The 21,684-nt window shown below is 41.8% G+C and overlaps 1 protein-coding gene across 2 annotated transcripts in view; it reads right to left on the reverse strand.

Annotated features, from left to right (window-relative positions):
• Positions 1-10,516: 10,516 nt before the first annotated feature.
• chst15 (carbohydrate sulfotransferase 15) overlaps positions 10,517-21,684 on the reverse strand; it is a 37,489-nt gene continuing 26,321 nt past the window's right edge. For both annotated transcript variants that reach the window (XM_080516771.1, XM_080516770.1), the window contains exons 4-8: positions 19,744-19,887; positions 15,104-15,260; positions 13,992-14,148; positions 12,407-12,554; positions 10,517-11,050 (exon numbers count right to left, since the gene is read on the reverse strand). In XM_080516771.1, coding sequence (XP_080372897.1) covers positions 10,851-11,050; positions 12,407-12,554; positions 13,992-14,148; positions 15,104-15,260; positions 19,744-19,887 — 806 coding nt within the window. In that variant the 3' untranslated portion in view covers positions 10,517-10,850. The remainder of the gene's footprint in view (positions 11,051-12,406; positions 12,555-13,991; positions 14,149-15,103; positions 15,261-19,743; positions 19,888-21,684) is intronic.

The following is a 21,684-nucleotide window of genomic DNA, read 5'->3' on the forward strand; positions in this document are numbered from 1 at the left end:
GAAAAACGCAGTGAGCAGGAGATGAGGGAGCAGAGAGGGAAGAGCCAGACAGCAGTTCTCCCCTTTAGAGGCTGGCAGGTGACTCCAAAAGATTTTTCTTTTCTTTTCTTTTTTTTTTTTCTTTCAGTTTTTCTCCTAAATTCAAACCAGCCCTGGCTGACACGTTGTACAGTCATTTCATTTGTCAGGATAGTGGTGAGCAGATGATGGCAGCGTGACACATACAAGACCTTCTTTCATCTTCATCCTGCCCCACACTGTCTGGGGCAGAAGCTGCTTTAACCAGACAAAGCTTTCCTGTTTCCTGTTGGGGAAACAACTCAGACACAGAAATCACTATTTAACCAGCTGATAATTCTGGGTCTGCAAAGAAGCAGCAGGTGCAAGTGTCCTAATCAATACAGGTGTGTGTTGGTGTGTGTGTTTGTGTGTTTTACTCCAAACTGGCACACGGTATCTATTTTTTTCAAACAAACAATTGCAGTCAGCTTCTCTTTTCAGTAATAGGTCTCACTGGGTATGCCTCTGTTACTTAAAGTGTGCTTAGTGAGTTTAATGTCAGCAAACGCCACAGAATGTCCCCAGAAATTAACCTCTTCCTCCTCCTCCTCCTCCTCCTCCCCATCTTCCCACCGCCTGCTTTGCCTGGCTGGTCCTTTTTCCAGCCAAGGTGTGTGTGCGTGTGTGTGTGTGTGTGTGTGTGTGTGTGTCAGTAATTTACACAATAACAAGCAGCTGAAATCCAATCAAACAAACTCTCGGCAGAGCAGCCGGGCATGTTCCAACACCAGGATAGAGTGCTGTCCTGTGTGTCACTGCTCATCACATCAGCACCGTCTGTTCCTGGTGAGGCCTTTTTTCTCCCTTTCCCCTTCTCTATCTCTCGTTCATGCAGTCGCGACTGCAGCAGCTAATGAAGCCACACTTTAATGGGAAGAAGTTCGAACCAGGAGCCAATCGGGCACTTTATTAATTAAATCCGTGGTGTCCGAGCTGCACTTTGTTTTTCCTTGACGATTTGTGAAGGGAATAAAAACATAAACATGGAAAAAGTCAATCGTTGCATCACAGGACAGGCAGCACGTTACCTCTGGTATTTAAAGTGGCATTTAGAGTTATTGCTAAGCAAAGAAACGTCTAGCCTTCGGGCTCAGAAGGTTTAGTCGTGAGGAGTGGGGATTCCACCGAGCACTTGCACAACTAATAAGCACAGCTTTTCAAATTTCATCGACCTGAGGCAAGACAAACTGAGGCCCGCATGCTACCCAATGTCAACACACTGGCTCGTTGCACGCTACCAATACAGCTGGACATCGCGTGCAGAAAATCCCTGAAGGGTTGTTTGGGGAACTGAAAAGCACCTGAGACTGAGGGGGAATCTGAGCAGAGTCTAAAGGCGGATGAGGCTGCAGGCTAATCACTGAGGAACAGGATCTGGAGTGGGCGGACAGCTCCAGGCTGGAAGACTCTCTGTTCAGTTGGCACGATCCCTTCGCCAGCAAGGCAAGCGTTCACTGTTTCGCCCACTCCTCGACGAGACTACACCCATCCTGAGCTGACTGGGTGCAAGAAGCGGGGAGGAAACGGAAGGTGTGATGAGACGAAGGCGGCCAAGAGAACTGCATGATTTTGCCGCCGAGGACATGAAGACGTGACATTTGATGCCATCCAGCACACTTTAACGTACTTAGAGTCTCAGTGGGTCGACGCTGCAAGGCTGCCTCGTTTATGGCGGGGGTGGAGGAGGTTGAACTCACCGTCGTGGAGCTTGAACAGCATTGACTTCATTCAGTTTTCCATTAGAAGATATTATTCTCCACAGCTCATAGGACCAGGAATTTTAAAAAGAAAATAGTGAATATCCGTTAAATCAGTTCTGCAGCTGTTGGCACTGTTACGGAGATCATTTTATTTGTTATAATTACACTTACAATAAGTCCTGTGTGTTTTAATCAAATATTTTGTGGTTTGAACCACTGCTACCTACAAATTGAGTTCACAGGCCCTTTCCAGGGTGATTCCCCTGCCACACTCAGTTATGACATTGACAAATGAAAATAAAGATAAATAATAAGAATAGTTTATGCTTCAGTCAACATTTCTGCTAAGAGAGAATATCCCTGGTTATCAATGCTGCTGATATAGATTTAGTTTCCACTCTGGAATGAAATGAGAGACAAGACCCTCACTATATGTACCACATGTCTTGGAAAATAGGAAATCAACAATGTTAATTAAAAGGCTAGACTTCTTTAGCGCAGTGAGTGAAACAGTGTCTGTGATGAACTAGCAGCTATAGTCTGACGCAGGCGGATCAAACAGCTGCTTATCAGCTTGTGATGCAGAGCAGCTTGAGAAACGGATGTTGTGACAATAGCCGTCTTTCTTTTTGAGGAACACCCAAGGTGGGAGAGTGATGGCTCCTGCCTTTCCCCATAATCTCGCATAGGATGAAAAAAAAAAAAAAAACAATCCCCATCTGAAGTCTCATTAATTGGACGTCAGTGCCCAGTGTGATAGGTGAGAAGCTTAGCGGCAAATACCTCCCCGCTGCTGCTTTGTCGCTTCGTATTTGATGAAAAGCAGGGGGATTGGCTCGAGATAAAAGTCCGAAAGAGGAAAGGATAATTCGCAATTGTGTTTTAACTGTGGAGTTGAAAGTCCGAGTTTAAATTAGTTCACTAATTAAATAAAAGAATTACTTCAAATGGGGAGTTGTTTTGCTTTTTTGTGTTGGCCAGCATGGATATGTAACAAATACATAAAACAAAGAATGTGTGTAAACACATTTTGTAATTTAATCTAATGCAACCTTGAAGGTGTCAAACTTGGTTTATAGCCCATTCCTTCTAATGAAAGTTCCGTGGGGTTCGCTGGGGACACGCAGGTTTGTTACTACAACTACTACTACTCTTGTTTATTTGCGTGTGCACCAAAATGTAACGGGACACATTTATGGAGCCAAAAGGCGGCATAACACCGCCTTGGGATTTACGGCTTTAACACGTGCATTTCATAATGGACGATTCTCTGCGCTAAACCTGCAAGCTAAATCTCTGTTCATCTTTGCTGTCAGAGGCCGTCGACTCTCTCGCGTGTTTCACTGTTAAATTTAATGAGAGACGGGAAAGACACTTCAATTATTATATCTAATCATCACACACCAGTAGTCAAACCACTATTAAAAAATTATTTGTTGCAGTTTCCACAGAACAAAAAGTACATCTATTTCCATTTATGCGGTCATTTCGGTTGCATACATCTCTAAAAGTGGCTCAATTAGACCGGGAACATTTTTGATGGCAGTACACTTACAAAAAGAACGTAACAGCCTGGTTCTGGATCTTGGCATTATTTCTCTTTGTGTCCATGGAAACTGTGTGAAACATGGCGACGCTCAATTTGCTAGACGGGCACACATGCAGAGCAGTACGCCGTGAGACCTTAAGTCTCTGTCAGCTTATGTTTTCACGGCGTCCTTCTTGGAACTGCAGCCGCAACGAAGCACGTCACCAGTCACGACGTTCTAATACATTTTTATTGGCGTGATTGTAGTAAATAGATCCAGCTCTGGAACATATTGTAGCTTTAATTGCTTCAAATAACACGAGACGGTATTTCGGATTTGTTGCCAGATGCTCGGACAGATTTTAAATATTTTTGGATGAAAAGAAACACAAACTGTTTATCAGTTTAATCCCGCCGCACTCCACTGGCCTACGAATCAGTAGACGCGGGTATTTCAAGGCTAACGATTTATGACCCCGAGTCACAAATCTGAAGAAGTCACTTCTGGTAAATATCTGAAGCAAATGTTTTCACTGGACTGTGAATAAAAACCTGTCATCGTGCACAGTAAGCTGTTTATTTAGGCCAATTGGGAGAAAGAAAAAAGTTCTGCGGACATCTGTCTTTCACGCTGGCTCGGACTTGCTTTTATGGTTTTCTGCTATCTGCACCAGTCCTGCCCCGACATCAGTGGAAGCAATTATGTCCGTGATTATATTTCCGATTTCCTTGTGGCTCCCAACGTCACCCAACTGGAGAGCTCGTGTGACGACAAGCACTTAGCGCATACATAATGCACCTCCAGCTATCCTGCGACAGCGTCACTCTTCCTTCACCGTTGTCTCGGTGGTCTGGATCAACCAGCCTCACGTCTCCCCCTGAAAGCGTTCCCTTCCTGAACGCCTGTGCTTCTCATTCCGTGTCCACTGTGTTCAGTGTGGTCGGGACACGGTCCAGCTGGATGTGACCAAAAGGAGCCAGATGTCCACGACTAACGACGGCGACAGCTGCTAATTTGAATCAAGAGGTAATCCCGACGCGGGAAAAGACTTTCTGCATGAGGACACCGAGATGGGATAAATGCCGAAGCAACATGTTCTTCAGCGTTCTCTGTCTTTGTTTGTGGTTCAGGTTTTTCCACCATCGACGCGATGCAAACTTTAAAGGTTACCAGCCTCTTAAGCAGTACAGCTCCCTTCAATACACCGAGAATTTGTTTATCAAGCATTACATTGTCCTCCAGCATGAACACGCTGAAGGACATCTGTCAGCTTTGATGCTTGGGGGAGACGGAGGGTGTAACCACATTACAATTCTACTCGGCTGCAGTCTGAGGTGAAAGCTAAGGCAGAGCGTTGACTCCTGGATGCATTGAACCTTTGTGAACACTGACACAACTGTAAGGAGGCCTGAGAGGACAGGGAGTGGGGAAAAAAAAAAAAAAGACATAGAAGAAACATCTGGTCTTGAACATCCTCCGTTGTCAGGAATTTGGACCTGATAAAAATAGCTGCATCCCTTAATGCTGCTCCACAGACGCTCGCCAACAATAAACACAATCATCAAGACACCAAGAGTCAACATGCATGAAAAAGTTTTGACATTTCAAGGTTCTGGCTTTTCCTCAAACCGCACAAAACAAATGGACGGTAACAAGCAATCACAATTTGAGTTTTTGGTTTGCTTAGCTAATCGCAGTAAGAAACTAGCAGGGCAATCAGCAATCATAATCTTTGCCAGAGACATTTTCTGTTCCTGCAGCACATATCCAAAACACATCAAGCTGCATAGCGCTGTATATCACAAACAGATGCTCCGGACAGAGCCGATCCAACAAGCGTTAGCGGTGAGAACTCAGCAGGACTCTGGTGTTTAATATCTTCATCATACTTTTGGAACATTGTACATAAAATAAATAAGAGAGACCAACTGCTGCATTGCTGTTTTTTTGTTTTTCCTAACAAATCTCACCCAATTGAGAATAACTTTTATAAAAAAAAAATACTAATTCTGCATTCCTCTTTCACTGGGTCTTCCATCAGCTGCTCTGTCTGGGCCTCACACAGCCTCTTCAAATAGCTTCAACTGGCAGACTATCAGAGCTTTCAATCTGCATGATGGATTGCAAATGTTTGTTGCATAAACTTGTTTATTCCAATTTTGTCCCTTCTTGTTATCCCCTGAAAGTCTCCATCCATCACTGACCGCAAAGTGCTGCGATACTTTTTTTATTTTCTCTTATTTGATTTGCTCATGTGATGGTTACTTATGAGCAGGCTTTTTGACATGTTGCCTGGAAAGTCTAAAACGAACGAAGCATTAGTTAGTGTTATTGATCAAGCGTGACTCGCATAAAGAAGCCCCACAGAACAGGTTGTAATTGCGGTTCAGTGTGACAGAAGACTAAAGTGTGACAAGAGGGAAGAGAGCGGTGGGAGTTTAGCGAGAGACACTTGATGAAACACGAAAAGAAAAGTGGTGGGAAAGACGGTTAAGAAAACCCTCTGTGCTGAAGCCCCGCGTCCGGCTGATCCAGACTGACAAGAGAAGGAATGGACCTGAGGAGAAAATGTCTCCTAAGCACATCCAGCGTCTCGTGTTGAATCCCATTAATGCCACCTGGAACAGCCTCGCAGCGACTCCGTCTTCATGCTGCGGACGCATCCACCAACATCCACCAACATCCACCAACATACATTCACCAACATCCACCAACATTCACCAACATTCACCAACATACATTCACCAACATACATTCACCAACATACATTCACCAACATCCACCAACATTCACCAACATTCACCAACATACATTCACCAACATCCACCAACATTCACCAACATCCACCAACATCCACCAACATTCACCAACATACATTCACCAACATTCACCAACATTCACCAACATCCACCAACATTCACCAACATCCACCAACATCCACCAACATACATTCACCAACATCCACCAACATACATTCACCAACATCCACCAACATCCACCAACATTCACCAACATACATTCACCAACATACATTCACCAACATCCACCAACATCCACCAACATTCACCAACATACATTCACCAACATACATTCACCAACATCCACCAACATTCACCAACATCCACCAACATTCACCAACATCCACCAACATCCACCAACATACATTCACCAACATCCACCAACATACATTCACCAACATCCACCAACATCCACCAACATTCACCAACATACATTCACCAACATACATTCACCAACATCCACCAACATCCACCAACATTCACCAACATACATTCACCAACATACATTCACCAACATCCACCAACATTCACCAACATCCACCAACATCCACCAACATACATTCACCAACATCCACCAACATACATTCACCAACATTCACCAACATCCTCCAACATACATCCACCAACATCCACCAACATACATTCACCAACATCTACCAACATTCACCAACATCCTCCAACATACATCCACCAACATCCACCAACATACATTCACCAACATCCACCAACATTCACCAACATACATTCACCAACATCCACCAACATACATTCACCAACATCCACCAACATACATTCACCAACATCACCAACATTCACCAACATTCTCCAACATACATCCACCAACATCCACCAACATACATTCACCAACATCCACCAACATTCACCAACATACATTCACCAACATCCACCAACATACATTCACCAACATCCACCAACATCCACCAACATACATTCACCAACATCCACCAACATCCACCAACATACATTCACCAACATCCACCAACATCCACCAACATACATTCACCAACATCCACCAACATACATTCACCAACATACATCCACCAACATCCACCAACATACATTCACCAACATCCACCAACATCCTCCAACACCACTGGCTTGGATTGCTTTACTTCTTCAAACTACTGTACTAAACAAAAAAAAGTCTCTTTTTTTTTTTTCAAATTAAACAACCCACAGAGTCAACAATCATGGATTTAATAGAATATAACTGCATCAGTTTGGCGTGGGTAAATGTAATATTCCGTGAATCTTTTTGAACAGTAACAGACCTCTTGGCACAAAGCGTAGGTTCATATCCCAGAATATATCAATGTAAACAAAAGCAATCTAAAAAGCAAAAATACAAAGCGATTCCTCTTTTTGTTTTGTTTTTTGTCTATGATTGAATGAAAACTTGTTGAACACTTCAAATTTCATTGCGATATATAGAGGATTCTTTTTATTTTGCATCGTACATGTGAAAACCTTTCCACCTGGTATACAATTAAAAGTGAGAAATATCAATTTCTTTTCATAATTTTCAGTTTGACTGCAACAAATAATGACATCAGTGTTTCTAATATCATCCTTACCAGAGGAGGCTATATGCGGGTTTGATTTTAACTGATTAATATTAAAGTGATTATACTTTGGTTTGTTAGATAGTATGAAATATTTTCTCATGCATTGACCTCGTGACCTTGCTAATATCCAGAGGTGGGAAGATTAATAATTTGTTACTACATTGTTTGAATTGTAGAAATAAACAGAACCCTGTTACAAAAAAAGATTAAAAAGTACTGAAACAGTTTAACTGCATTCAATTGCGTCATCGAAAAGTATCTTTAAGACAAATGAAAATGTAAAAAGTAAATAAAGGGTTGAATGTGGCAATTTACTTTCTCTGCTAGAAAAATGTATATGAAAAGTTTTGAATATCCATTCAAATTGTAGATGCATGCAGAAGCAACTAATGATTTTAAAGCAGCAAATTAAATTATGTGTATTTTACAAAAAAAAAGGTGTCTCTAAATTACAATAAAGCCTATTTCTATTTTCTTTATTTTCATGCCAAATTGCCAATGTGAACGTTGTTAGTTTGAACTACCTGGTTACATATACAAACACATAAATCAACACTCACCCACCTCTCTTTTAAAGTGAAACTGTTCTATTTTAAATTTAAATCGAAGACCTTTCTTTGTTCTTTTTTTCCCATCATGGACGTTATACTAGGAGTCAATAACGTTTGTTTTTTGCTGGTACAAGCTGCTCATGTGTGAATTTGATTGTCCGTTTCTATTGAAAACAAGTTTTTTTTTCTTGCTTTGTTTTCATGAGCAGTGTGGGGTTTTTCCAGACCGTTTAAATTCAGTTCTAAATGCCAGATGTACATATTATTGACTAAATTGACAATTTTCTAGACTTAGAGTTCATCAACTGTATGAAGAAGCACCTTATATGTGGAAGTGACACAAAACCGACCAAAATCACACATCTTTTGCACTTTTCCAACACTGAGTACTATTTTTCTTCATTACAATGTGTTATGTAAAAAAAGAAAAACTAAATATTTGCATATATGTTGAAAAGAGACACAAAGTTTTGCAAAAGTTTTTTTTTTCTGTGCACATCATCTGTTCGAGCACATGTGTCTTATATGGTAAGATAAATGCACCGATCAGTTTTTCGATCATACAAAATTAGCTTCAAGAATTGATTTGCTCAAGTAAATAGGCCAAACAATCTAGTGTTTTGCTTTTATAACAAATACGACAATGTCTGACAGCACCAGTGAGCCAGGTATTTTCTACATAGTGCTATACATAGTACACAACACACACGCTGGCTGCTGCATTTCATAAACTCCACCTGCACTCTGCTATCCATCTGTAAGAGAACTCTCAGAATACCCCCTGGGCTGAAGTTTATTACCCTCACTCCCGTATCTCCGCTATACTGATTTTAGTGCGTCTGTGTGGGATGTGAAGGGGTCAGAACCTATAAATGCCAAATATCAACTCTGTAGTTCCACCGTAAAGCCGCTCCATGAGAGGTGACTTATACTGAGAATCCTGCCAGCATCTGAAAAAACACAAACTTCCCTTGACAACTAGTATTTTTAGCATATTGGGGCCAAAATTGAGCACAGAAGCAGTCGAAAGAAATGTCAAAGGGTGGGATCTTGGGTTAAATGGGTTAGATGTGCACTTCAAAAGGTTTTCTCAGGGGCATAAGTTGTCCGGTTTCCTGTCACTCACTGTGTTCTGATACAGGACAGGCTGGGATGAAAGAAGCTCTGATAATATTAGTGAATTCCAAGGAAATTGAAGCTTTCACTGAAGCAGAGCCCCTTCAGCCGGCCAGATGAGCCGCCCAGCTCTAAACAGAAAATGCAAATGATTTGCAGTCACTTTTCTTTCTTTCTTTTTTTTTTTCTACCACCAGATTGTCCTGATTTCACTGAGAATGAAGCCGTTTTTCTCTGCAGACCTGTATTTCATTAAAGGAAAAAAGAAGGAAGATGTGAACGTCAGGTTGTGGAACAGTTCTGTATGATGGCAGTTTATTGGATGATTATGCTGAAAGCTGTTCAGTTTTATTTGTCTGTTTTCCTGAAGATGTTTGCTCGTTTTTCAGTTTCACTCTTATATCTACCTTTCTTAAAGCACCTAAAATCCTTTCAGTATTACTAATGAAGAAATAAATCATTTAAAAAAGAAAATTCCTCCATGGCTCTGTGCCTGAATTTCTGAAAGTGGAGTTCCAGTTGTGTAGTATTGAACATTACCTGCCCTCTCCTGCCCTCTAGTGTCGACAGTGGATATGGTTTAACCTCGTTGCGATACAATTAAATGGAAAATAAAACACTTACTCACAACTTAATGTGAATTTGATGTAAATTCTTCATGGTGACATAATCTGTTTGCTTTTTTCTTTTAATCTGAAAACATCTCTTCTTTGGAAGCATTGTGCATTCACACACAAAAAATAGGTGTCTTATATATGACATATAACACCCCCCCCCCCCTCCCAACCAGTCATAATTTAATGGCCCAAAATACAAACATGTCAAGTTTTTTTGTTGAATTTAAAGTGTTGGCCTTCAAAGTGGTGTTTGATGGGTACAATTTCAATATTGCAGCTTTGTATATTCAGCAGTAGAGGGCGGTGCTGTTTAACTAATCCATTGTGGTCTGATAACAGCTTTTGTTTTTGCCTTTGAGTTTTGTTCTTTCTGTAACATTTAAATATCTCTGAACAACCACCAAGGCACAATCGAACTCTTTCACAGCTTTGAGCTCGTTCCAGCTGTGTTGGATGAAAAGGGAATAAAAACTGCTGGGCGTCCTCTGCGTACGTCCCGGAGACGTCGCTATCTTAATAAAAACCAAAAGCAAGAAGACAAAATAAGACAGGCGTTTTATTTTTCTTTGAGTTCATCATTAAATTTTGTACATCTGGTCACAAGAAATAAAAGAATCATGACCTGCCGGCATCTCTTGTATTCTCACTCACTCTCTCACACACGTAAACTCACACAGAAACCCAACCACACTTGCTTGTGCTATTTCACTATCTTTGATCCATTTCTGCTTTTATAACTTAAAAAATAATTTAAATTAAAAAAAAAAAAAAAATGTGATTTTTTTATTTTTATTTTTTCATGGGCACTTGCGAGAGATGTAACCCAAACAGAGGGGCTGGCTGATGCATCAGTGGTTTGTTAAGAAGAACTGAAGTACTGTTCGGCGGATTGTTCAGAGTCGAGAGTTACTCTCCCAGAGGAAGGAGTCATTCCGCAGCACTTTCGCCAGTTTCTCATTGAACGGCATGTAGAAGTCCCGCAGGATCTCTTTAGTGATGTGCAGCATGGGACCCAGGTTCTTGTCGGCCGGCCTCCTCGTGTTCGACGCCGGACTCCTTGTGATTTCTGACTCGATCTCTTTAGTGAGCGGCCCTGTAAAGCACAAACAGACACTTACAGCCCCATGCCTTCTTTCTGGGCCCCTTCAATATTTTACATATATAAAATAATATAAACAGTGCTAAACAAAATTAACAAATACTCTGAAAGGGAGTCTGAAGCAGCAGCTTCTCTGGAAGGTAATCGCACCTTGAATGATGTCGGCGGCCCTTTGAAGAGTTAAGTCTCAGCTTTAGGGCAATTACACTGTGAAATAAGCCGGCGGGGAAGAAGTCAGAAGCCCTCCTCGCTGTCGTATACTGTGTTCTACTGTTCTCCTCAGAGAAGTGTGTGCAACTTTTGTTGGCTAAATAACGTGAGTTCAGAGACGCACTGGGTGGAAATTCAATGTTCTGTTCTGAGCTAGTGGGTTTTACACGACTTAAATACTCGAAAATCAACATGACTTGTCACTGCGATACGAACGCTGCTCTTTGTGAACATTGCAGCCTGTGACACTGCTTCTCTTGACGTCATCCTGCTTGTCTTACAGACATATGTACCGTAATCAAATTGCACAACGGAATGTAAGTCAGAGTATTCAAGAACCAGGTAGAGATTTCTTTTTTAACCCTCCTATTACTGTAATATTCATGATGCCTGGGCTTGTGTGTACTGGTATCAACATCAATACTGATGATTATCATCCCAATAATGAATGAGGTTTTATAGATTATAACAACCAAAAGAGGTAAAAAGAGCTTGACTCCAAATCAATTCGCTGATTTCATCATGAGCACTTAATTGTGTCCTTGACTTTTCATTCTTTCAATCTAACATTTAGTTGTGCCAATTAACTTCATCTTTGAAAATTGGTTCTGTAAAATCTTAGGGTTTGTTTCAGGAATTTATCTTGGGCAAATTAAAAAAATTTTTTTAGATGAAACTATACATTTTGATTGTGAAAAGTCGTAATTGTAGCATGATTATAACTGATGGCAGGCAAAGCTCTACTTCTAAATCAACACGTTAACTTTATTGCCTATTTTCTCACCCACAGATGTGTACTGTGTGTAAAACTGTGCACAAAGTCTGAATTGTTTTAAAACAGATGAGGAGTTATAGTGATGAGAAGTACCATGCGTGTCAAATCCCGTCAGCACTGATGAGAATGGAGTCCAGGGTTTAAACAAATACCACCAAGTCGACCAGGATTTGTTTTTAATACGTCTCAATGGGTCTTTAATACGTCTCACTGTGTGAATTCGGCTCCGCACATGGAGATTCTAATAAACCGCCCTTCTGATTGTATATCCGTCAAATCAGTAGGCGCTCCCGCTGTTTCGCATCGCACTGATCAGAGTCCCTTCACGGGAAATAAATTCACATGTTTCTCTCATTTCCACTCACCCAGATTGAGAAACTCAAACACTTTGTGCATCGTGTATTTCCTGTTGCAGGCGTGGTCCTCCAACCTCAGGACCAGGATCTGTTCCCTGCTGAAGACGGTCAGCCAGTCCATCAGGTACACAATGTAAAGGCCCACCTGCAATCTGACCTGCAGGCACAAAGAAGAGCTCTTTCCCAGATGCTGCGATGCATACGTGCACATGTTTAGGTTTCATGCTAAGGCTTTAAGTCTCCCTCGTGGATAATGTGAACAGTAAGTGATGTTTTTAATATAGAGAGTTAGCGGGTTGAGAAAAGAAAGAAAAAAAAGAAAAGATGCCGCTCCCTCTCGAATCAGAAACCACCTCCCGGTGAAAACAACAGATTCTCTGCCTCCACATCATGCTGTTGTTTTGTTTGACTTCTTGCTAAAAAGCTGAAAAAAACAACCATAAAATCTCACCAAGGTTGTCTAGTTTCTACTCAAAATACCTCACAGCACTGAAAGAGAAGCACGTTCACAAAATAGGCAAATATAATAGATTGCAATGGCCTGATTGGATCTTATGGGGTCCAATCAGTTCTCTGTCGACCACCGTCCTTTTCTATTTGTCCAATTAAAGACAACAGGTGAGGAGGTAGTGTGCCCAAATCCTATTGAAGCACTTGGACATCTTGGGATCGAATACCACAACACACATTGAGAGTACTTCAGTGCTTCAGTGTTTTTATTGGATTCCAGGTAAGATGAAACAAAAAAAACCACTGAAGATAACAGGAGGATGTGTGAGGGTTTGGGGGGGATTCAACTCGTGTTTGAGACTTATATTGACCCGATACACAACAAAACGATTATTAGTTCCTGCTGAAAAACTAAAGTAGGCCACTGATCTTTAGTGAGATTTCACCAGAGCTTTTGCCTGTAATCTAACTGTTGTTGAAATGGATTTTGCAATTGCTTTGTGGCCGCCTGTTGCATAAGTTTCACATGAAATACCGCATGTCCTTTGCCCCTGTAGGAAAACTGAAAAGTATTTTACTTTAGGGAAAAAAAGAAAACTTCCTTTGTGAAATAAAAATATTACAGCAGTTTAGGCTTGTCCTGTGTTGGGTCTTTATTTAAAATTTTTCTTCCATATGAACCCCAGAACTCTTATCAATACACCCCAGCTTATTAACTCTTCGAGGATATTGGTGGACACTTAGGCCAGCGGTAAAAAGCACACATGCTCCATAAAGCTTACTAGAAAAGAGGACTTGAAGACAAGGCAGTGTCACGTGGATCCAAAAGAGGACAGGCCAGTCTTTTCCTCCCTCTCTCACCCTATTTTTGGGAAATCCTGGCCAGGTTCCTAACACTGGGGCCCTGCACCGGCCGCCACTGCGACTGGGGCCGTGAGTGAGAATGACGCCAATCCCTTTCATAAAGTCTTGTCGGGCAAGCTTTTAGCGTGTGCTAATGAAGCGTGGTTTTCACTCCATCTGTCTTTTTCACTCCTTTCTTTTCTTCTCCTCTCTCCCCACCAGCTAATAAACCGGTCGGGTTTGTTTTGGGGGTTGATTTTTTTTGCCCGTGAGACAAACGCGTGAGGGAGGGAAGGCTTACCGGCATGGCGTTGTTGACAGTCGTGTTGTACACACAGGAGCGCATCGTGTACTCCGTAAGGCACCCCTCGAACAACTGCAGCGACTCCGACACCTTCTCGTGGAAATCTTCTGCAGACTTATTGGCAATACCAAAGTACAGGTAGTCGGAGTACAGCCTGCAAGACGAGAGAGAACCGGCAAGAATAGACACACGAGTCATTATTATTATTATTATTATTATTATTTAGGTTGCTACAAATAATCTGATTGGTTAAAAAAGAAACGGGAAGGTTTCAGCTCATTTCCAGTCATGTTATCTTCACATTATAGCTTCCCACCAGTTCCCAAATCACTGATCGCTGTAGTTTACGGTAAACACGGTTGGAAGTGTGTTGTTGACAGCAGGGAGAGCTTCCTGTAGTGCAAAGTGAGGCAACAAATGGCAGCTGTTTATGCAGTCGCTCCCGAGTAAGAAGGGAAAGTAACAGCAAATTACACATCACTGTCATTCCCAACAGGTTCTAAATAATTCAAGTCAATCAAAGACATTAAAACTCAACTTGGATCACTCAGTTTCATTCAGCTGAATAGTTGTCCCAGCCTTAATGATTGTTTCAACGTGTTTGGTGTTTAATATCTTGTCAGCCGGCATGAAACACTGACAGCACAGATCCATATCACTGCTCCATTTGCATTAGTTTGACATGGGAGACGGCGTCTCGGCTGTAAACAAGTCTCACGCAAATAAAAATGGCATACTTAATCTAATTGGGCGTGCAATTTATTTCCCCCAAAACTGTTTTATTTTTTTATTTCTTTTGGGGGGGTGGGGGTTGCACGGGTTGTGATTTGACAGACAAAAGCAATTACGGGGAGCATATTCAGACATCACATTTTAAGCAGGATACCTGGCAGGCATTCGGCAGTGGGCCCTCGCGGTGCCTGATAACGCCGTCATAGTGAAACAGCCGTGTGACAGCCAGCGTCAGGAAGCTAACACGTCCATAACCCGGGACGCTATCCTCCCTCGTCAGCAGTGTAAACGGTTGTGACGACACCTGCATCATGACGGCCTTTTTGGTGCAGATCTACATCAACTCCAGGAGGAGTGAAGCGACGCTTCAAGCCCACCTCTCCACTGGGTCCCTGAGCATGACGATGAAGCGGGCGTCGGGCTGCAGCGCGTGGACGAAGTCCTGGATGAGGAACGGAGGCTCTCCCTCGGTGGTGTTGTCGTAGAAATACACCCAGGCGTTGTTGTCCCACATGGTGGATGCGCTGGCTTCTCCTGTGACGCACACGCATGGTGGTTCAAATAAAGGTGAGCACGCGCCCCGCTTCCAACTCTGTTTCCAAAGCAGCGATTTTTAACGTCAAACCTTATTTTCAATCCACCCACCCTTCAAATATAATATTATAATAATTGGCAGTCAGTTTGTACGTTTTTAAATATTCAGCTCGCCTGATAAAAGCCTGCAGATCAGAATTCGCATTAATACAAAATCATTACAGCTTTTAAGCTCCAATTCGTACCTTTCTCCCTGAACCTAAAGAACCTCAATGTCCAATAAACTAACAGATAATGTCAATCATTTAAACAGCTTCTCCTAGCTGGTGATGACTTCTTTTATCACATCCAGCTCCATTATTAAAAAAAAAAAACCACTTTATTAAAAATGTAATAAACCGTTTATCAAGAAAATTACTTTTTTCCCCTGTTTAAATATGTAAATTGAGATTTCAGCTGTTGGTCACAAAAACCTATTGACATCTGTAGACATGACGGTGAACGCCTATTATAGACTTTACCCCAAAAACAGCATTTCGAAAGTTACAATTAGACCCGTTCAGACTTCAGGAAATGACCCACGAGTTCTGAAAATAATGAAAAGTAAATCATGAAGGAATAATGGAAATAGTTGCCGATAATTTAAAACTGGGGCTTCAAACTCATTTCTAACTGCAATTTGACTGTGAAAATGAATGAATGGTTGATTAGCCCGCAAACAATTAAAAAAAATACCTTTTGAGTTTTTCTAATTCCATCATATCAAGTTATTTATTTGTTGCGTCATTCCTTTTTATAATATATACAAACAGATGCCGCGGGTGAAAACAATGAGTTTGTGAGTTTCTGGAATATATTGGAAGTATAATCATATTATTTCTCATTATTATTATTTCTGAGGCTGGAATTGCCAGATACAGCATGTTAGCAACACATGGTCAGTAAATGAGAGGCTGAAGCAGCGATGCCAAACATAAGGCAAGTGGGCCAAAGCCGCACCATCAGTGGGTCCATCTGGCCCCTGGCCCATGATTCACAAATTTCAAGAGAAGTGTTATCCTTAATTTGGGAGGGGGAATAAAACACAGGATTGAAAAACAGAAATGAACAGAAATGCAGCATTAGAGGAGCTTTAGCTAAAAAAAATAAACAATGAAAATGTTCCTTTTTTTTTCGTTTATGTATTTGTACTTTTCAATTAGCTGAAAATAAACAGTCATTGGCGTTATCGTGTCTTTTTGCCGCTCTGGCTCAATTGAGATCGAGCTGGGATAAACCAAGTTGACAAACACATGTAAATAAAAAGCATGTCAAGCAGCTCTGAAGCTGCGGGTTCAAATCGTTGACGGCGCTGACATGGGTGGCGCTCCTAACGAGTCGCAGGATGTCGTTCCTCAAACAATTTGAGAGCCGAGACTTTATCTGGCTGTGCCGAGAAACGATATCCAGGATTCATTAGGCTGTCTGTGCCTTAATTATCCTCTTATCTGTGAGGGGAAGCCGTGATGCATTTGGAGGGAACACAACGCAAGCCTTATCTGCCCGCCTTCCTCGGAGAACGGGGATGATAACCAGCGCCTATTTTCTGTGACGACGGCAGGAGGAGTGAAACGGGATCGCTGCTAATGCTGTTATGACTGAAATGATACACATTGTGATCAAGTCTATTTAAAGGTCTCCATGTCCATTAAAAGGGCTTATTTATCTCCACGGGGAGAGGCTATAACAGGGAAAACAAATGGAGGAGCCGGACCGGCGTGCCTCTTGTGATTCATAGTAGCTTGGTCTTGGCCTGCAGTTGAAGGGAATGAGAAGCCCCAGATCCTGGCTGTGGGCCTGCACCTTGCTGGTTCTCCCAGGACATGGTGTGAATACTGAACGGTTCTTTGGTAGCGCCCACCCCCCCCCTTACACGGATTATTTATTTAAAGAGGGAAACAAAACAGGGCAGCATGCTAAGCCGCACTCAATGCGCCAACTTAGGCCACTGTGAAAAGGCTATTGTTGAAAACTCAAATCAGTTTTCCTTCGCAGTTGAGCAGTCTCTTTGAGATGGTGTCGACGGGAAAAGACGGACGCAGACAGAAGCGGAGAGGCTGGAAACAGGATATGCATATAGAGGAAGGAGGTTTGGAGGGCTTCTCTGCCCTGCTGTGGATACTGCCACTGTCCTGACACACAGACACACAAAAACAATGATTCCTTTCTACAGCACTCCAGTGAAGTGGCTAAGTGAGGCAGAAGGAAGTCCAGTATTATTAAGCTGTTTGAGATTCTCTTTAGGGTTGAGTCACTGGCTCTCTTAAAAATTACCTCCACTGGCTGGAGTGAGAGTAGCTGCTGCAGGGCAGCCCCATGCTTCATTCTTACTACCTGCTGCTTTAATAGCAGCTTTGCAATATTAGAGACGAGATTACAAGTGAATTTTCCAGCCGGGAGCCAACTCACCTCAAACAAAGCACAACTGAATGCAGCGTGGCGAGGGCACAGAGGGCTGTCAGGCCACGATTCACACTCGAATCGCTGTGCTGATTCATGGCCTGACTAACAATTGTGATTCAGCAGCCAAAGAGGAAGGCAAAAGTTGGTTTCTGATACTGCAATGGCATAAATAGAGGCAGAACCGGAAACGTGTCTGCCCATAGATCTTATTAGAGGCCAAACGGGGCTTTGCGCACAATCACTCGTATCCTGTTTTCTTAGCTTCCTCCAAAGTTGCAGCTCTCAAGATAATCTCTCTGATAGATTTGCGGTGTTTAATTGGAATCGACAACCGCTGATAAGCAACTTCCTGTTTTTTATGTGCAATCCGATGGTTTGCTGGGTTTGATGTTGTGCTTTACTTTGCTCGCGCAGCGAAAAAAAAAAAGCCGGACGTGACATTCTGTGCGTAATAGTTCATCTTATGACTTGGATGAGTGCAATAGAGTTTGAATTGTGTTGTAACATGAATGTGTCTGCTCTGACTCAGTCCCTGTTGAGACACACGTCACGTTGCACAACTACTACGAGGAAAAACCGTAACCAAATGATTGATCCTTCTCTTCACAGAGCAATTTCTATATGGAGCTTTATAATACTCTACATCAGGTAAATTAAAGCAGTCAAATAACAGTGCCTTTATGCAGTGTGATGGCCAATTTTGAACGAGATGTATTGTTAACTTGAGTGTTTAATAGTGTTTGTTATCAGTGAAAATCTGATTTTGTTCTTTATATCCCCAGCACACCTCAAAGTGGATAATTTCTAATCACAATGCATCAGAGCGGCTGCCCGCTCCCTATGGAAGCAATGTTTGGATTCCTTTGTTGAAATTTTGATGAAGGTGGAGATATTTACTGTGTCTGACTGCCAAAAACAACACAATTGCTTTGCATCTTGCATGCTGTGCCAAGATTATGCGGTCTCCACATGATACTTCCATTATTACTCTAGCCAAATATGTAGTTACATTTTTTTTTTGTAATATTAATGTGCAAAGCTTTGTGCAGTAACTCCGCTTCAGATCAGAATGAAATCTATTGAATATGTGGAAGAAACAAACTGTTTCTGATTCATTCAAGGCTTATATGGTACAATACATTTCTTGTGCGAGCTTAATCTATAATGAGCATCATACTTATGCTCTCAGGGAAGCTAAAGGATTCAAACCAAAGCACCTGAGAGATGAAAAGAAGGATGTAACCAGAGGTCGTTAACCAAAGAGTTTCTTTGGGCGCCCAAATCCTTTTATAAATGACCCAGAACTCCAAGGTTGTCCGTCATTGGAACAGATTATACTCATTAGTGCAGATTCTTTACCGTGAAAGATGACGAGAGTTGAGCGCTACTTCTGGACGGGAAGTAACAGGACAGAAATCATGTTTGAAAGGTGGTGTGAGAGAATTTATAGCAGCAGTATAATGTAAGAAAAAAAAACAAAAAAACATGGATTCCAACATCATAATGGACAATACAACAATCATTCTGTTGTTTTAGGTAGTTTCGGAGTTGTGAATAAAACAGTTGTTCTGATCGGAGAGTCGAGGACAAAGTTTGATTTCACTGTTGTACAAATGCACAACAATGTTCCTCGTCCTCCACCTTTAATAGGCAGAGCAAGGAAGTGACATTAAATTAAACTCCTGATTAACATCTAATGAATAAAACCACCCAATAAAATTATATTGCTTCTTAAATCAGGCTGCTATGTGGTGTCACTATACTGTGGATGTAACTAAATACAAGGACAATATACAGATTGTCCATTACTGATATATTCAAACAGTAATCACTCTCTTGTATTTAAAGCCTCCAGTTAGTGATTTTGAATCTGTCCTCTGTTCTGACCTGCGTACCATGAATAAATTCATCTCTCCTTATCAGGCGAACTAATGAATACAACAGGTTTATTGGGTGTAACTCTTTTAAAATTAATTTGCAAAGTATTGTCACTTTGTTAGAATAATGAAGTTGAACTTATTTGCCGTGCGGTCTCGCATACCGATGATGATGTTTGGGTGGCCGGGGGAGCCGCTGGCGTTCGCCGTGAGGTTGCCCTGAATCTGGTGAGCAGCCTGATCAAACAAGTCCAGGTAGTCCTCCACTGGGTATCGATCATGGAAGCCCTCGCTGAGGCGGATGATGCCTGGAAGACAAGGAGGTAGGAGAGTATGGGTACAGTGAAGAGCGTACGCTTTTAGAAGCAGTGAGTTCTTTAATCACTCTGGAAAACTAGCTGGAATGTACATGACTTTGAGAGGAAACCTTCAGCCGAAGAGGAGTGTGTCTTCGTCAAGCATGTTTTCACTCCTGCCAGCTCTCTCTTCATGTGTTTCCATGATCAGACCTCAGAGGGTCATTAGGGCTTTAATGTTGTCCCGACTTCTATGTGACCGAAGAAAAAAATCTGAGTTCGGATCCAAACCAAAACTGTCATACTGTCCCTGTTCAGTTTTGAATGTTTCCATTAAAGGGCCAATGGCAAGTTAATGCCTCAAATGTCGCACTTGAAAATGTGTTCTCCATGTGAGCGTCTGTGGCGCGCAGCGTAATTATAATTTACTGGGCAATTGTGGAGAATCAGTGTAGGACTCCGGTGTCGTATCCCTGCACCATAAGAATAATGAGGCAACGCGGGCGTCTGTTCGTTTTAGTGACGCTTTGATGGGAACCCAGTAAAACACCTTTCACTAGTTAGCGGGAAAACATGATTACAAAACTCTCGTTGAAGTCTTTAAACACCATCCTGCATCGTTATTCATGCCAAGCGGTCACAGCCGCACGCGGTGCGACGGCTCTGCTGTGCTTCACTTAAGGTATTTTTGTACATTATTCACATTGTTATTTCATCCTTTTCGCTTTTTGATTTGAATTTGGCATCAGACAATTTTCTTTCAAGCCAAGTATGGTGACGAGGACTGTACACGACAGACACAGCTACTTAAGATTCAAACCGCCGCTCTGAGAAAGTTATGTGGCGCGGATCGCATCAAATCACCTTTTCAACTGCGTCGGCTGAGCGTCGCCCTCGAGGGGAATGAAATAAATAAATACAAAACAAGACCGTTTGAATTCAGAGTGTTTCTCTAAGGACGTCTTAAGAGAAAAGTGCTGATTACCAGCGCATAGCCAGAAGTACAAGCCCAGGAGGGATAAAGAGAAAGTGACAGCGAAGATGAAAGCACAAGGAACGAATAGGGGACAATAAATGAGAGGGACCTATGTCCTTGGGACGCCGCTGCATTTGCCACTACGCACCACAACAAACTGCAGAAAAACACAAATATAAGGCGGACAAATTAATGCAAACAACTCAATTCAAATCCAACGGCTTTATGAGGTTCAAATAATTATCACCTGAAGCTAAAAGTACGTATTGCATGCAGACTGATCAGTCCACCAATTAGGTTTTGAGTCTCGGAGGGATTAGGGCCATCGTCGGCAACTGGATGTTCTTCAAAGGGATTTCTTCTGCTGCGACAGTTAAGCCTCTTTGATATCGGTGCTGAGAATTTGGATGAATTTTTCCAAAATTGTGGCCAGTACTGTATGCAGTGCCCATAATGAGAGCGAGCTGCGTTGAAAACCCTGAACAAAACTGTAAAAACCATTAAGTAATTTTTAGACAAGTAGCTCCAGGCAAAAAAAACAAACAAACAAACCAAAAAAAAAATTATATATATATATATATATATATATATATATATATATATATATACAGTATATGTGCTTGAGTTGTCAATGTGCTGAAGATTAACTCCACAGTGAGAAACAACCACGAAATTCCTCGTACTACAGTCCTTAAAGAACAATTATGCGACTATCACTGAGCGCTGCACGTACACAACTCGGTATGAAGCAATTATCTAATCTGCGTTTGATTTCATAATCAGTGCTGACTTTTGCCAGTGACATCAGTATAGAGGAAGATCATTGCGGTACA

Source organism: Blennius ocellaris (assembly GCF_963422515.1).
Source record: "Blennius ocellaris genome assembly, chromosome: 21".
Lineage (NCBI taxonomy): Eukaryota > Metazoa > Chordata > Actinopteri > Blenniiformes > Blenniidae > Blennius > Blennius ocellaris.